This window comes from Hippopotamus amphibius, chromosome 13, assembly GCF_030028045.1.
Source record: "Hippopotamus amphibius kiboko isolate mHipAmp2 chromosome 13, mHipAmp2.hap2, whole genome shotgun sequence".
Taxonomy (NCBI): domain Eukaryota; kingdom Metazoa; phylum Chordata; class Mammalia; order Artiodactyla; family Hippopotamidae; genus Hippopotamus; species Hippopotamus amphibius.
The window spans coordinates 102449831-102467935 of record NC_080198.1 but is presented as its reverse complement, the minus strand read 5'-3'; the positions used below and the strand labels follow the sequence as shown (position 1 = coordinate 102467935).

Genomic DNA, 18105 nt, shown 5'->3' with positions numbered 1-18105 from the left:
TAAAAAATGAAAACTTGAGGTTCCTATTTCTGGTAAGAAACTATAAGCACACTCCACTGAATGCAGCTATAAAAACTGGACACAATGCATAGGGCAGCAACTTGAAGATCTGACACATTCACAGCAGCAGGCAGACTGGAGAAGCAGACCAGAAGCTGAAGTATCACCCAACAAGCAGTGAGTTCATTTCTTCCTTTTGCCACTTGGTCCCGGATATGGGGCCAGTGGCATGAGGTGTGTGGCAGAGTAAGAATACTAAAGCCTCAGAGACTTCCCTGGTGGCACAGTGGTTAAGAATCCGTCTGCCAATGCAGGGGACATGGGTTCGATCCCTGGTCCAGGAAGATCCCACATGCCGCGGAGCAACTAAGGCTGTGCGCCACAACTACTGAGCCTGTGCTCTAGAGCCCGTGAGGCACAACTAGTAAGCCTGAGCTCTAGAACCCACATGCCACAACTACTGAAGCCTGAGCACCTAGAGCCCATGCTCTGCAACAAGAGAAGTCACCGCAATGAGAAGCCTGCACACCACAATGAAGAGTAGCCCCTGCTCACCACAACTAGAGAAAGTGCGTGTGCAGCAACAAAGACCCAATGCAGCCAATAAATAGAAAATAAATAAATTTAAAATAATAAATTAAAAAAAAGAAGAATACTAAAGCCTCAGATTTCTGGCTAGAAGATCAAAAAAGAGAGTGCTGAAGAATCAGAAATTAACTAAGGAGACCATGGAGAGGGAGGAGCTTGGGAGATGGTAACACAGAGTTATTTATAAACCACTGGGCTGGGCTCAAGCCACACACGTGTAGCTATCATCCTAAACACTGTGAGAATTGAACTAACAGATAGACCACAGCCCAATCCCCAGCCGTGGAACTGACTGACCACTGGGTGGCCATCATTTGGGAGTATCTGAATAGTACTACAAAGGCTTTGAAAACTGAACACACATTGGAAACACAGCTCACGGAAGGCAGGTCACAGCTTGCAGCCTGGACCTAACCAGGTTGACTGCCCACAAAAACAAAGATGTCAACATTTTTATGGGATTTCTAAACAATGCCCAGAGTCTCACGGCACAATTCCAAATGTCTAGGATACAACTCCAAACTACTGAACACACAAAGAAGCAAGAAAATCGCAAATCACGTTGACAAAGACAATCAAGACAGTAAGATACTGATGAAAGAAACTGAAGTTGACACCAACAGATGGAAAGATATACACTGTTCTTGGAAAGATATATACTGTATATACCCAAGGCAATATACAGATTCAGTGCAATCCCTATCAATATATCAATGGCTTTTTTCATAGAACTAGAACAAATAATTTAAAAATTTGTATGGAAACACAAAAGACCCCAAATAGCCAAAACAACCTTAAGAAAGAAGAACAGAGCTGAAGGAAACACACTGCCTGACTTCAGACTATACTACAAAGATACAGCAATCAAAACAGTATCTGACTGGCACAAAAACAGACATATAGATCAACGGAACAGGATAGAAAGCCCAGAAATAAACTCACACACTTATGGCCAATTAATCTACAACACAGAAGGCAAGACTATACAGTAAAGAAAAGATGATCTCTTCAATAAGTGGTGCTGGGAAAACTGAACAGTTACATGTAAAAGAATGAAATTAGAACATTCTCTAACACCACATACAAAAATAAACTCAAAATGGATTAAAGACCTGAGTTTAAGACTAGAAAGCATAAAACTTCTAGAAGAAAACAGCATAACACTTAAAAAAAAAATTTTTTTTTTTGGCCGTGCTGTGGGCATGCGGGATCTTACCCTGACCAGGGATCAGACCCCGTGTCTCCAGCAGTGGGAGTGCGGAGTGTCAACCACTGGACCACCAGGGAAGTCCCGCAGAACACCTTCAGGTGTAAGTCATAGCAATTTTTTTTTTTTGGATTTGTCTCCCAAGGCAAAGGACACAAAAGTATAAATAAACAAATGGGACATTAATCTTAAAAGCTTTTGCACAACAAAGGAAACCATCAACAAAACAAAAAAAACCTACCAAAGAGAGAAGATATCTGAAAATTATATGACTGATAAAGGGGTTAACATCCAGCACATATAAACAGCTTATAGAACTCAACATCAAAAAAGCAAACAACCCAATTTAAAAATGGGCAGAAGAACTGAATGGACATTTTTTTCAATGAGGAAATGCAGATGGCCAATGGGCACATGAAAAGACGCTCAACACTGCTAATCATCAGGGAAATGCAAATCAAAACCACACTGAGCCCTCACCTCACACCTGTCAGAATGACTATCACCAAAAAGAACACAAATAACAAATATTGGTGAGGATGTGGAGAAAAGGGAACCCTCATGCACTGTTGGTGCGAATGTCAATGGGTACAGTTCTCTACTATGGAGAACAGTATGGAATGTCCTCAAAAAACTAAAAATAGAACTACTATATGACTCAGCAATCCCACTCCTGGGCATATATCTGAAAAAAACAAAAACACTACTTTGAAAAGATACATGCACCCCAATGTTCACAGCAGTGCTATTTACAGTAGCCAAGACATGGAAGCAACCTGTGTCCACCAACATATGAAGGGATAAAGAAGATGTGGTACATACACAGAATGGAATATTACTCAGCCATACAAGAGAATGAAGTTTTGCCATTTGCAACAACATGGATGGACACGGACGCCATTATGCAGTAAGTCAGACAGAGAAAGACCAAACACTGTGATATCACTTACATGTGGAACCTAAACAACACAACCTGTGAATATAACAGAACAGAAGCAGACTCACAGGTACAGAGGACAAAGCAGCGGTCACCAGCGGGGAGAGGAAGGGGGGAGGGGCAACACAGGGGTATCGGGGGGAAAAGGGTTATTATGGGATTATATGAAATCATGTATGTGAAACTTTTGAAAATTATAAAGCACTATAGAATTTAAAGAATCTTTTATTCACTAAAAAATTCATTGTTCAAATGCTTAAAAAAATGACAAGATGATACAGATGTTGGCATAATCTGATAAAAACTTTAAAACAGCTGTTATAAAAGTGCTCCAAGATATTTATTATGTATATTACTGAGACTAGAGTTGAAGCAACTGGATCTACTATTACCTCACAGTTCTTAAATAAACCATAACCTGCTAATGCTTCATTAAAACGTCAAAATATGGGAAAGACATGAGTCAACCAAAAGGCAAAAGCATTTTACATTTTCCTATTATCAGAAATAACCGTGAAGGGCTTCCCTGGTGGCACAGAGGTTAAGAATCCTCCTGCCCATGCAGGGGACACGGATTCAAGCCCTGGTCTGGGAAGGTCCCACATGCCGTGGAGCAACTAAGCCCATGCGCCACAACTACTGAGCCTGCGCTCTACAGCCCATGAGCCACAACTACTGAAGCCCACATGCCTGGAGCCTGCGCACCCCAAAGAAGAGTAGCCCTAACTCGCCACAACTAGCGAAAAGCCCACATGCAGCAATGAAGACCCAATACAGCCAAAAATAAATAAATAAATAAATAATAAATAAATTTATTGAAAAAAAAAGAAATAACTGTGAAGCAGAACACGAGTGGGTGGTAAGACCTCCAGCCGTCACCTGGTAACAATAAAGTTTTCTTGGGAGGGCATGAGTGTAAGAGAAACTAGCTTGCTGCAAACGCTGAAAAATATTTATAATCTGATCTTTTAAAATGTTAATCAAGTGTGTTTTGTGTGTTTTAAACAAAAAAAATGTAATTCAAGTTCTAGCCATTTTAGAGTACCATTATATAACCTGCATAATATCTGGTTACATAATATGCAGCAGGATTCAAGTTTACTTGTAAAAGAAGTGAAAGCACAAAAGCTCTACAAGAAGATAGAGGTGATTATTTAAATAACCCTGGAGCTGAGGAAAGCCATTCCAAGACGACACTAAGGCAGAAACAGTAAGGGACCCCAGTACAGGGAAAAGTCACGACAGATAGTGGGGTAAGTATGGTCACACATCACAGCGGTGGCAAGAGCTGGAAGCACTGGGGAAGGCAACCTGACAACAGCTATTCGAAGTAAAAAACTGTAATACCCTTTGATCCAGTAATTTCATACCTGATCATCTATCCCACAAAAGTACAAGTATCAGCAGACCAGGACGCACGTGCGTGATGCTTATTGTGGCTTCACCCTTAGAGGACAGGACCTGGTCGTGAAGCGCACGTCCACCAGCAAGAGGAAAGGCACAGGAGGGCAGAACAGGGACAAGGAGAAACCGGGCGTTTGTTTTAAAATGACTCACAGGGATGTCATGTGAAGCACAGGGATGTAGTCAATAATATTGTAATAATGTTGTACAGTGCGTAGCATATAAAATATTGTATGTTGTACACCTGAAACTAACATAATATTGCAACTATACTTCAACTTAAAAAAAAAAAAAAAGAGTGAAATGGGACTCTGTCAGATGAACTGCAGGGCCTTCACCAGCTGTGGCTGAGACAGAAAAGCAAGAGGCAGAAAAGTAAAATTCTTATTCTGTAAAATAAGAATGAGAAAGTCATCATGTGTCTCTGTATATAAATGCAGAGATACATATGGGTCTGCATAACATTTTATCATAAGTCTGCACGGATGTATGCACTCTAGGCTGCTCACATGAGCTTCCAACGCCCTGGGCCTGAGGGTAAGGGGCTGAGATATGGGTGTGCTGAGGGAGTGTCTGCAATAAAAACAACACATCGGATGTAATCCCAGCCACATAGGCGTGCATGCGCTCATGCCCACGCATGCACATACGTGTGTGCGCAAAGAAACAGAGTGTGCTCACCAAAATGTTAATCGTGTGGTGTTTCAGGTGACTTTCACTTTATTTATACTTTTACCTATTGTTTGAGTTCTTTAGAATTATCATGTATTATTTGTTTAAGAAAAAGGCGAATTTAAGTATAGCAAATGTTATATATTTTTAAAATTAAGGGGCAAAAGAGAAATGGAGAAAAATAATTCAGTATTTTACAAAGCGTTGATCTTTTATTACAGAAAGAACTTTTCCATACCTATAGAAAAAAATACATCCCCCAGAGACATGGGCAAAACAACATGAACAGACAACTCACAGAAGTATAACTTTTATATAGTCAGCCTCAATTACGTTTTAAAGGAACAGAAATTTAAAGATCAAGCCAGGAACTAGTCATCAAGTGAAGACTCCCTGCACTGACAAGGATGTAGGGGACCAAACATTTCACAAATTGATTGGGAATGTAAAACTTTTTTTTCTGGAGGACAATTTGGCAATGTAAAGTCTTAAAACACACCTATAGTTTGACTCAGCAGTTCCATCTCCAGGAATTCGTGCTGTGGAAATCAACAGAAAAACATACCAGAAATATCTGTACCAGTAAGTTCACGGCACCTCCGTACAAAATAATTAAACTGAAAGTGATCTAAATGCCCCTCAGTGAGGACAGCCACTAAGTAGAGGACAACGCAGCTGTTAACATGACGACAAGGACTTCCAGTTAAAGGTGGGAGCCAGATGCACATGTTATGTTTACCTCCTTTTTAAAAAAATTCAATTGAAATAACAGAAAAATAAATATATAAAACTAGAGCGTCCTAGAAAACCTGGGAGGAGTGCTATCCACAAGCCAGACATGTGAGAAACTTCCGGAAGAGAATAAAGCTCAGCAAGAGGTCGTGTGGAAATGGCACAGAAGATGGCACGTTAGAGCCACACCTGGGCAGCAACGAGGGCCTCCGCGAAGAGTGAGTGTTCCCGGGAGGGTCCTAAACAGCTCCCGGACGGAAGCAGCAGCAGCTGAGGGACGGGGGCAGCGCAAGGGCAGGGTAAGAGCAGCGCCTGCATTCAGACGAGGCGGTGCGAGCACAGCATCACGCGGGTCGTCAGCGTCCGTGCTCGTGCCGGACAGAGACCACCTTTCTGTGGGATAAAGGCCACAGGAGAGCTCTCCGAAGTGGGGTGTCCAAGTAAGGCCCTCCTTGAGTGAGTGCCTGGCCCGAGGGACAGCAGTGACTCGAGGGCTTGGGTCCCCGAGCAGGCGTCCTGCACACCCAGGTGCAAGCCTGCCCAGCCCCTCCTTCTCCCCTTCACACAGTCACCCCGCTTCCTGCCTGTGTGCTCTGGGGAGACTGTGCACGTACGCGCCCGCGGAGTCCTGGCGGGACGCAGGTGGACTGTTAACAGAGGGGACCCTGCCACAGACAGATGTATCACAAAGGGAACGGACGAGGACCTATACTGTTTATAAACTTCCACGTTACCTGATTACTTGAATTCCTTTACTATGAGCATATGTTCACGTGTATGTGTCTTACATAGTGCATATTTAAATGTCATGCATTTAATTCCTATACTTAAATGACTCATATACTTATATAATTTAAATACTTAAATCTGAATATAGATTCAGATCAATATTGATGTATAATATCAAGACAGCTTAAACAAAATTAAAAAACATAAAAGTGTTGTTTTATTTTTGTAGAAAAAATAGTATTTTATAAATATATGTGCTTAGCAAAAAAGCCTGGAAGGGAGAGACACCAAGACGTTAACTACAGTTCATTCTTTTTTTGTTCTTTTTAGGCCACGCCCCGTGATATGTGGGATCTTAGCTCCCCACCAGAGATTGGACCCGTGCCCCCTGCAGTGGAAGCTCAAGTCTTAACCACTGGACCACCAGGGAGATCCCTACAGTTAATGCTGCGTGGGGGAATGATGAGTGACTTGTATTAGTTTTTTTGTTTTACATGTCTTTTCTGTACTTAAGAAGCTGCTCTATAATGAGAAATTAGTGACACATCATTTTACTTCAAAAATATAAAGCCATTTAAAAAGTTAATCGCTTTAAGTGTTATTAAGGCTGCATCATAAATTCAAGAGCGTTTACAGCTTTTCTCCTCAGAGGTAGTCTTGAACAGCAACAAAAAAATGGAGGTGGTCATCAGAGCATCAGATATTTCAACACAGTTCTGGAAATCTGAAGCCACCTGTCCAGTACAAATCTGAAAATGAAGACGGGGATGGAAAGAGGCGTCTATCCCTCCTGCCCTCAGCACAGAGTGTGTGACTCTCTGGACGGGAAGAACCTCTCACTAATTCAACACTTCACATGTGCGGGACCTTGTGTCCTGACCCCACATTGAGTTCCCAAAATATAGTATGTGCTAAATAAACATTAGCTGAATAAATACACAGAAAAAAAATCCCACAATCTGTCAGTATGGGGTCTCCTCTTAGAAACAAAGAGGGCACAGGCAAACACATCTATGCAAAGCTGCAAACCTGACACAGAAACAGACATGTAACAAAAATTAACTTACAGGATGCTTCGCTGACAGTCTTCCAGTCACAGTTCCAGTCTGGTTCCACATGGAGGAAATGGAGCCCTTTGTCCATGTAGAAAGAGTCCGTTTATGTTCTGATAATGCCACGTGAAGTCAAACCATGCTGTCCCTTCAGCACACACGCTCTCTGCTCTCCTCCAGAGAACCAGGAGCCACTGGCCCTAAACTCTCAACCCAAATGTCCTTGGGGTTACAAAACTCCTACATGTGATCAGGGTGAAGGAGATTCTCCCTGACCCGTACAGAAGCTGCAATAGGATATGTGGGCCGACGTGCCTGTTGGGGGCTCATTGTGGACTCAAGGCGGGGGCTGTCACTTGCTGTGTGGCCTCAGACAAGTCACAGAACACCTCGGGCTACAGACTCCTCACGCATGAACTAAAACATCTCCCTCAAGTGATTGGAAAAGAGATTCAATAACAGACGTGAAAGCACGTGGTCAGCAATAGAACTTCCACAAAAATATGAGATTTTAGGATATAATGTCAACTTATGCTAAGACCTAAATGATAACAAAATCATGGTTCATCGTTTCAAGAATATTAGATTATTTAAAGAAATTCTACATGTATCTGAACTGGTGTGTAGGCCATATTCCCAATCATGACATCTTTTTTTAGTTTTAGTTACCTCTTCCATGCAAGCTAGTAATCCATCTACGAAGGTGGACTTGATCTTGTGAACCTAGATTACAAGACAAAAATAATCACTTTGTTTAAGTGTTTAAATTAGGAATAAGCATCAAAGCCGTGTTTCATAGCGTGCTGGGCACGTGTCACTGATGTCACCTTAGGTGACTCCAGGAGGCCCTGAAATGGCCTGATGTGGTGCCCAGAGTTAATAACAATGACCGAGAAAGAAAGACGTCACCCACCCCTTACAAAATAAACCCTGTCCGGGAATAATTCTTTTTACAGAAAGTTGCAAAGACAAAGGGAGGGTTCCCGAGTCCCACCATCCAGTGTCCCCGTGGTGCTGCCATCACGCCACCACCCCCCTTCCCCCCACACACAGCTGCCCAGCCCTAACAAGGACAGCAGGAAATAAGGATAGCCTGAGACACACGTGAACAGACAGCAGCACGTGAACGGGGAAAACAGGAGGAGCCAGGAGAGCAGCTGGAAAGAAGGGCGTGTCCGAAAGTCAGTAAGTGTCCGGGCGGGATGAGAAAACGCGGCCAGGCGGGGAGAGGGAGGAGGCGCGAGTGAGAGCTTCCGTACAGAACGCGGGGCCAATGCGGGTCTAACTCACAAGGTAGACACACACAAGATCACAAGATGATGCACACAAGGACGCGGCCACACAAGGATGACGCACCAAATACTCTTCCAGTTACGCCTCCTCTGATTCACAGCAGGGCTGTTTGTAGACTTGAGTAACGTCAAGGAAGCAGTGCTAATGTGAGGTCAACTTGAACAAACTGCATTCCCTTTAGGACGCTGTCAGGGGAACTTCAGTGATGATGGATTTTGTGAACAGAGGCGGGGCCATATGGCCCCCTTCATTACCAATTTACTGATGAAAAAAAATCTAACTTACCTGCCTATATTCCAAAATTATTTTGGGTAATGGATGAAGGTCTTGCAGAGCATTTAACTAAAAAATAAGAATAAATATCACCAATATAATTCCTTCACTTAATTTTAACATTTCAAACACATTTTCAGCTGGAGAAGTCCTAATAAATGGTCTATCTTGAGCATATTTTCCAAAATGAAGACATAATAAACTCGGTTTATCAAGCGTCTTAATCTTAATCCTTTATGGAACCACTATTTGTACACATGGTAGCTAAAGGCACTTCACACGAACTTGGAAATAAGATTCCTCTTGAGATTTAAATTCCTGAAATCTAAATCCAGGGCATGTAAAATACCGTGTAGGAGCGTAACCTAGGAAAATGCCTACAAATGTGTAACTCAATAGTTTAGGAACACCTGAATCACAGTAATCTGGGCATAAAGTCGGGGAGGTAACACTGGAACATGACTATGGTTACGTTTAATTTTAAAAAGTCAAAATACAACATACATTAAGGAAAGTACAAGATCATGTGAACACGGTTTATTAAATTATCACAAAGCGGAGACACCTGGGTACTACCACCCAGAGGGACCATCCCATCTTCCCAAGCAGTCTCTGCCCCTCCCCCAGAGGCAACCACCACCCTGGCCTCCAGCAGCAAGACCACTTTTTCCAGTTTTTGAACTTCGTATCCGTGGAGTAGGAGAGGTGCTCTTTGTGTGTGGCTCCTTTTGTTCCACATTCTGGTTTTAAGGTTGGTGCTTGTGGTATGAAGCAGTATTTCAGTGACTTGCACGTGCCGTGTGGAATTATTTGAACGCAGGACAACGACCTACCCATTCCAACCCTGATGGACACGTGCGTGGTTTCCACTTCACGGCTATCATGAAGAGTGCTGCTGTGAACACTGCGGTACATGGATCCCGGTCAACACGCGTCCACAGCTCTGCTGGACGTGCACGTGAAGAGAAGGGAGACTGCGAGGCCGCCGGCAGCGGAGCTGACACAGCCGGTCCTCCACGGTGAGTGCAGCGACTTCTGGCCCCATCAGCCGCGTGTGAACATTCTTGTTGCTCCACATCTTCACCAACACACGTTCCCCCTCGGTCGTCGTCTCAGCCATTCTGGCAAATGGGAAGTGATGTTTCACTACAGTTTTAATGTGTGTTTCCCGAACAAAATCAGAAGTTATTCAAATGTTTGTTGACTGATTGTATACCTCCTTTCATGAAACCCTGTTCATGGTTTTTTGGGGGTTTTTTTTGTCATTTAAAACCTTGGTTTGTATGTCTTTTTCTTCTTGATTTGTAGAATTCATTTTTCTGGACGGGGTTTTCTTTAGTTGGCTATATTTAGTGGAAATATCTTCTACCCTTTTGTGGCCTGCTCTTTCACTTGTTTATTAGTGTTTTCCCATAAATGGAAATTCTTAATTTCACTGTTGTCCAATTGATCCATCTCATCCTTTATGATGCATTTTATGTCCTGTTTAAGGATGTTTACCTCAAGGTCTTAAAGATAATCGCTTACGGTATCTTTTACAATCTTTGTTTTTCTTTTTATATTTAGATATACAATTCATTTGGAATTTATTTTTGTACATGGTGTGAAACAGGGGTCAAGATGCACTGGCCCCTTATGTAACGAGCCCTCCCTCTCAGAGAACATGCATTTTAAACACATGTGCAGGTCTGTTTGTGGATTCCCTACCCTGGACCACTGGTCTATTTGCTTATCCTTGAATTGACACTACGTTGTACTGATTAATTCCTCGTAATTACTATTGCTTTATGATTAGTCTTGATTCCAATAGACTAAGTCCTTCAATAGTGCTTTTTTCCAAGATTACCTTGGTACTTCTTAGTTTTTTGCATTTCCATATAAATTTGGGATTCAGCTTGCCAATTTCTACCAAAAATTCCTGTTAGGGCATCAGTTAGGATCATTTTGAATCTATAAATCAATCTGGGGGAGAACTGATGACATAACTTTAATGTCCTAGCATAAGCCATGGAACTGTATCACTCTCTATTTAGGAAAGCCTGAGGACACGGAGTCTTGGCCAGCCTCAGGAACATAAACAGGAGGGCCAATACTGGTGTGCTCGGAGCAGGCTCTCCCCAGGGGGGAGGACTCCTGCCTCAGTGTAATCCAGAATTGCAGTTTCTTAGAAAAGCTATCCCTAGGGAGATGAAAGCGCATGAAAATAGCCAAGAAAACTGCTTAAGATAAACTAACTCTTTATCCTGATACCTTACTCACAAAATAACTTTCTAACCACAGTCTCCCTGTATATCTCGAATCGAGCTGTCTGAGAACACGTGAAAAGAATGGAGTGTTTGATTGCATAAAGCTTCGGCTAAAGGCCCGCGTGCTGGTTCCCGATCAGAGGCAGACTGCCGTGGCTGCTGCCGCCCTGCTCGCATTATCAAACGCTCCCTCTGTTGGCTCCTGACACCACATTCTTCTCAGCCCCCTTCCCTCTCTGTGGCCACTCTGTAGCCTCTTGTTGGCGCCTCTTCTCTCTGACCCCTATATGTCAGTTTCTCAGAGTTCAGTTCTGTGGGTCTCAGTGTTGGCTGCTTCTAGAATCAGCAGGGGAGCTTCAAAAACATGTGCGGAGGGGGCTTCCTAGGTGGCGCAGTGGTTAAGAATCCGCCTGCCAATGCAGAGGTCACGGGTTTGGTCCCAGCTCCAGGAAGATCCCACATGCCGCGGAGCAACTAAGCCCGTGTGCCCGAAAAACAAAAACAAAAACATGTGCGGACTGGGCCACAGAGCCCACAGGCTCTGATTCTGTGGATCAGCTGTGGGCCTGCACGTGAGTATTTTCCCAAAGCCCCCACCAGGGTAGAGGACCACCACCCCAGGCCGACTGCTTCCAGGCGAGCATCTCCAGCGCAAGGCTTCTCCTCACAGACCCAACGGCTCTGTGTCGATGTCTCGTGCACACGTCTGTCTTCACACGTCCAAGACTGAATGCTTGACCCCCTGCCCCCGCTGTAAACTGTTCCTCTCTCGGTTTTCCCTGGGCAGTGGCCATCGCTACCTGCTCAGGTGCACAGCTGAGGAAATCAAGAATTACTCTGTCTTTACACTCACGTGAACTCACACTCACCGAAGCCCCTTTCTGTTCTCAAAATGCTCTGAGCATGTGTCTGCTCTGTTCCATCCTCACCACCGTCGCCTGGACACTGAGCCAGCCGTGCCCACACTGCAGCGAAAGCCTATTACTGGGACTCCTCCGTTCTCCAACCGGCGACAAGAGTGGTCTTTTTTTTTTTTTAATATTTATTTTATTTTTATGACCGCATCAGGTCTTAGTTGTGGCACATGGGATCTTCTTTGTGGCACGCGGGATCTTTCGTTTTGGTGCACGGGTTCTTTGTTGCGGTGCTCGGTCTTCTCTCTAGTTGTGGTGCGGGGGCTCCAGGGTGTGTAGGCTCTGCAGTATGTGGCACGCAGGTTCTCTGCTTAACGTGAGTGACCTCAGTAGTTGTGGCACGGGATTGTTTGCCCTGCATCATGTGGGATCTAGTTCCTCGAACAGGGATTGAACCCATGTCCCCTGCATTGGAAGGCAGACTCTTTACCCCTGGGCCACCAGGGAAGTCCTGAGAGTAGTCTTTTTAAAACATAGCTAACGCCAGTCAGAATGGCCAAAATCCAGGACACTGACACCACCATAGGCTGGCGAGGATGTGGAGAAACAGGAACCCTCAGCGCTGCTGGTGGGAACGCTGGATGGTGCAGCTACATGGGAGACAGTTTGGGGGTTTCCCACAAGACTAAATATACTTTTACCATACAACCCAGAAATCATACTCTTTATTTACTCTAATAAGATGGAAGCTAAAGTCCACATGAAAACCTGCACACAGATGTTTACAGCAGCTTTGTTCACAGCTGCCAAAACCTGGAAGCAGCCAAGGTGTCCCTCAGTAGGTGAAGAGATGAATAAACTGTGGTCCCTCTAGGCAACAGAATATTATTCTGTGCTAAAAAGGAATCAGCTATGAAAAGACGTGCAAGAACCTCAAGTGTATATTGCTAGCTGAAAGGATCAAATATGAAAAGGCCACATAATGTATAATTCCTATAAGACATTTTGGAAAATACAACACTATAGAAACAGTGAAAACAGCAGTTGCCAAGGGTTGAGGGGAGAGATGAACAGGGAGAACAGGGAGGATTTTTAGGGCAGTGAAACCACTCTAATACTGTTAACGGTGGTGGATACATGTCACTATACATTTGTCCAAACCCATAGACCCTATAACACCAAGATTGAACCCCAATGCAAACTACAGATGTCAGGCAAAGATGATGTGTCAGTGTGGGTTCATCTACTGCAACAAATGTACCCCCTGGTGGGGATGCTGATGGTGGGGGAGGCTGTGTGTGTTGGGTGGGGAGGGGTATATGAGACTTCTCCGTACCTTCTGCTCAATTTTGCTGTGAACCTGACACTACTCTAAAAATCCAAGTCTAATAAAACCATATCTAAGCTCACAGTTGCAGCTGTGCCCTTACTTGAACTGTTTCAGGCTGTCCATCTCACCAGAAGTCCACATCCCTTCCCACGGGGAGGGGAAGAGGGAGGGTGAAGGGAAGTAGGAAGAAGGGTCTTAATTCTGAATTGAGAACCATGTGCACGTGTTGCCTAGTGAAGGTTCATCTTTTTAAATGTAAGAATAGTATGACTTGTTCAGTAAGTAAGAGTAAGGCTGATGTAATACAATTCGTGTTGATTATGTCTTTGTGAAGAAAACTTCAGGGCACTGTCTGAATTCTGTGCACGGGAAAGCACCTCGACACCAGAGGAGAATCACATTTCCTGCCTTCCGTTGTTGGCTGTCTGGAAGAGCTAAGGAGCAGCAAAGGGAAGGGCAACACTGCCAGCTGGTGCCCGGACAGAGAATAAATCAGGCTGCGACCCCCAGCACAGGTGCAGCCACCACCAGGACTTGAGGGAACACCGCCATGCAGTGTTGAAACCTGCGCCAGAGTCTCTCCAGCAAGGTGGGTCCCGCTCCCTGCCCTCGCCGCGACCACGAACACACAGCTGACAGTTCAGCCACAAAGAGTGCTAGTTCTAGGCCATTTGGTTCTGAGGATGTAGTGAACAAGTCAGCTGACGTCTTTGATCTGTGCAACCTACATCCTACTGGAACAAGCAAACAAGTAACTAGGTTATTTTATTTTTAAAAATTTTATTGCAGTATAGTTGATTTACAGTGTTGTGTTAGTTTCAGGTGTACAGCAAAGTGATTCAGTTATACATATACTACATTCCTCCTTCTTTAGCTTCTTTCCTCATACAGGTTATCACAGGATGCTGAGCAGAGTTCCCTGTGCTATGCAGTAGGCCCTTGTTGGTTAGCTACCTTCTATACAGCAGTGTGTGTGTGTTCATCGCAAGCTGCTGGTTTATCCTTCCCCGCTACATTTCCCCTTCGGTTACCATAAGTTTGTTTTCCATATCTGTGAGTCTGTTTCTGTTTTGTAAATAAGTTCATTTGAATCATTTTTTAAAAACTAGACTCCACATATGAGTGATATTATATATTTGTCTCTGACTTACTTCACTTAGTATGATCATCTCTAGGTCCATCCATGTTGCTGCAAATGGTATTATTTCATTTTTTATGGGTGAGTCATATTCTGTTGTATGTACACGTACCACATCTTCTTTATCCGCTCCTCTGTCGATGGGCGTTTGCGTTGCTTCCACATCTTGGCTACTATAAATGGTGCTGCTGTGAACACTGGGGGGCACGTGTCTTTTCAATCAGAGCTTTCTTCTTTTCTGGATACATGCCCAGGAGTGGGATCTCTGCATCATATGGTAGCTCTACTTTTAATTTTTTAAGGAACCTCCATAGTGTTCTCCATAGTGGCTGCACAGCCTGCACCCCACCAACAGTGCAGGAGGGTTCCCTTCTGTCCACACCGTCGCCAGCATTTTGGCAAGTTGTACGCAGAAAACAAATCAAGGTGAAGGAACAGGTTGCGACTGGGGGCCTCACTGTCCTCTGTGACCAGAGGAGGTCTTTCTGGAAGCAATACGTAAGCTGACGCTCAGAAGCCGGCTGAGCACAAGCTGTGGGAAGAGTCTCCAGACTGAGGGGGAGCTTGTGAGCAGTGTGCTCAGTGGGGTGCTGGGGGTGAGGAGTGGGGGAGGTCAAAGAAGGGCCAGGCCCACAGGCCTAGGGGACACACTCGAGAGCTGGCTGTTATTCTCAGTGTCATGGAAAGAGGCCATTGGAAGTTGAAGGCAAGGGATCCACATGATTTTTCTAATGCTTTTAAAAGATCATCCTGCCTGGGTGTGACAGGCCACCAGCAGGGGAAAGCTCACTGCAGCTCCCCAGGACCAGGAGGAGGACGCTCACCAAGGTGGGGGAGACTCAGGGAAGAGGGCAGATGCAGCTCCCTCCAGGGAGCGCACTGCCCAGGGGTGGGGGTTCATGCAGTGATTGCTGCCTGGGCCCCCTGGGCGCCAGGTGTGGGGCCAGCTGGCAAACGCGGGGCTCTGCCAGGGCTGTTAGGAGACTTTCCTCTGCTGTGAAATCAAACACTGGATGAGGCACAGAGAGGACAGACCAGAGCCTCCACAAGCCGGCTCTCATCGGAGCAGCGTGGATCCTCTCGCCACTCGCCGGCCCCCCGGCTGCAAGCTCCCAGCGGTTACCATGCCCACTGGATCCTGAATGTCTACCCACATTCTGCCAGCCCATTAAAGCGGCATCTCATGACTCCCTGCCTTTTAAAAAATGCATTCCTCTCCAGAGAAGGGCAGCTAAATTCTTCTAAAACAAACTTGGGGAAAGGAGGAGACTGACGACCTTTCCCATCTCTAGTCTCTGACGAGGGCATGAAACAAAGATGTGACTAAATTGTCAAGAATTTGGTCTTCAGAACAAAATTCCATCAAATAATCCTTTTCAGGAAATGAAGCCAATTTATTGCTTCTGAAAAACTGAACCATAAGCCTGTGTCCTTTGTTCATAACTATATGGCAACCCTGGGGTGGGGGCACCTCTCCTGCCGCAGAAAGGAAATGCTCCAGTGGAACCGCTCCATGGTGGTTGCTGCCGGCTTGTCCCGCCAAGGGGAGCACGGGGGTCTGAGAGGGACTCACACGTGGCACGGACATGCTTCTGTTTGAAAGAGCAAGGGGACCCCTGTCGAGCCTTACCACGGCTTCTGATGTGGACAGGTGTCTTTGCAGCCCTGTTTTGGGAAGAGTCTCCCATGGGCGCAGCAGATGCAGCTGTAGTTTGCCAAACAGGATCTGCAACAAAAAAAATTTCACATGACAAGCAGGGCCCAGATTTGAGAGGACCTGAGCATCACTGTAACGCAGTTCAGGCAACCAGCCAGAGAGGACACACCTGACGCGTGTTACAAATGCTTAGATTCTGATTCAGTACTTCTCTTAGATGTAAAGGCTTCAAAGTAATGAATCTCAACGTGAAAGAACTTGAGCAACTCTCATACTTTTCAGATGATCACATAAAATAACGTTTATAAAATCAGAACAAATCTCCCTTTAACCCCGAACCGGAAATACTGTACATCTTATAAAAGAACTGGAGTTGGGCTTTACCTCTCGAAGCTGATTGTTGCTCGTTATAAGAAACTGTTCTCCTGCAACAAAATGGGCTTCTTGCTCCAGCTCCTTGAGACGAGACTGTGAATGTGACACACACAATCTTATTAATAGTTTTCACAATTTAAGATTATTTCTCTCAACACAAGATCTATAAGAATAAAAAATAATCTATAATTTACCAAATAGGACATTACAAAATGCATATTTTTGACTCATGATGGAATACTCAGGCTCACAGAATCACTCTTCTAAGTGAAGCGAACCCAAGGAAGCAAATTTGAAAGAAGTAAAAATAGTAAATAACACATCAAAACAAAAGAGGGAAAGGAGAAATTCTCCAGCAACATTATGACCAGTAAAGGGATCCAGCATCTCACCATAAACCTCAAAACCTCAAAGTATCCCAAGGCAGAGGAGTTAGGACCAAACTGTGTGGTGCCCACAGTGACCACGAGGTAGGACCTTCCCTCCCAACAGCGAGCAGAGCCACTGCAGGGGAAACAAGCAACAAGGCTCTGAACAGTGGCACAGCCTGGGCACAGCCTAGGGCACAGCCTGGGGCAAGGGGAGGGGCCGTGGAAGGCCCAGGTGGGAAAAGACAAAGGTACCTGGTGAAACGTCTGAGCAGAGCAGCAGGACATGCTGAATTCATGAACCCATCACCCCCTCACCATTCTGGTGAAGCAATGTAGAAGATGACCACGGCTTTTAAAAATTATTATAAAAGAAAAGAGAGAGCAGAGTCTAAACCAACCAACTCTGGGGAAATATTATCTGCACTCTACCTTTATCAGACAAGAACTGCCTTTAGGCTGAGATGCTGAGAGAAGTTTACAAGTAGGTCCAGGGAAAGCAGGAGCAGGACGAGTACGATACGAAAAAATGGTACTAAGCAAAAAGAAGAACCCAGAAACAACTGCCTCCGTTAAAGTATGCCAAAACTCTATAGTCAAAGGAGCAAATGATGAAAAAAAAAAACAAGGAACAAAGCATTAAAAAACAGATAATGGATCCCTTCAGGAATAAGGTGTATCTTAGGTAAGAAAAAATTCAGTAACGAATTATTTGATCCCAAAGAATTAAGAGAGACCATAGGCTTCCAGTTAAAAATGGTACAGTAAATTAACACATTAATTCATTCCTTGTGTTTAAGCACACAACAATAATGGGTAAGTATAAAAAGAGAAAAACAAAAAGACAGCTTCAAACAAAACAAAACTTAGATGAGAAAGAAGCACAAAGCGGTGGGCAGAGCTGAGGCCAAAGCCCAGCTGGGCACCAGGGCCAGGATGTATCCACTTCCTACTGCCGCATAACACACCACTCAACCAACCATGTGTTACCCGTTCACATTTCTGTGGGCCAGCAATGCGGGTGGGGCTCAGCGAGGTGCTCGTGCTGGCCTGTGGCCTCACAGGCAGAGGTTTACACATCTTTCATTAGATTTATTTAAAATATTTAGCCTATATAAAAATGTGTTAACTGGCTTTTTCTATTGACAGGAGCTCTCTATATAGTCTGCATACAAGTCCTTTACCATATACATTGCAAGTGCAATCAAAATCCCAGTAGGTTTTGTAAAAGTAGATGATAGAATTTTATA

At 44.4% G+C, this 18105-nt stretch overlaps 1 protein-coding gene across 1 annotated transcript in view; it reads right to left on the bottom strand.

Annotated features, from left to right (window-relative positions):
- POLN (DNA polymerase nu) overlaps positions 1-18105 on the bottom strand; it is a 169196-nt gene that overhangs the window by 86027 nt on the left and 65064 nt on the right. The window contains exons 12-16 of the mRNA XM_057704662.1: positions 16497-16580; positions 16086-16181; positions 8900-8956; positions 7991-8044; positions 7337-7402 (exon numbers count right to left, since the gene is read on the bottom strand). Of these exons, the coding sequence (XP_057560645.1) occupies positions 7337-7402; positions 7991-8044; positions 8900-8956; positions 16086-16181; positions 16497-16580 (357 nt within the window). The remainder of the gene's footprint in view (positions 1-7336; positions 7403-7990; positions 8045-8899; positions 8957-16085; positions 16182-16496; positions 16581-18105) is intronic.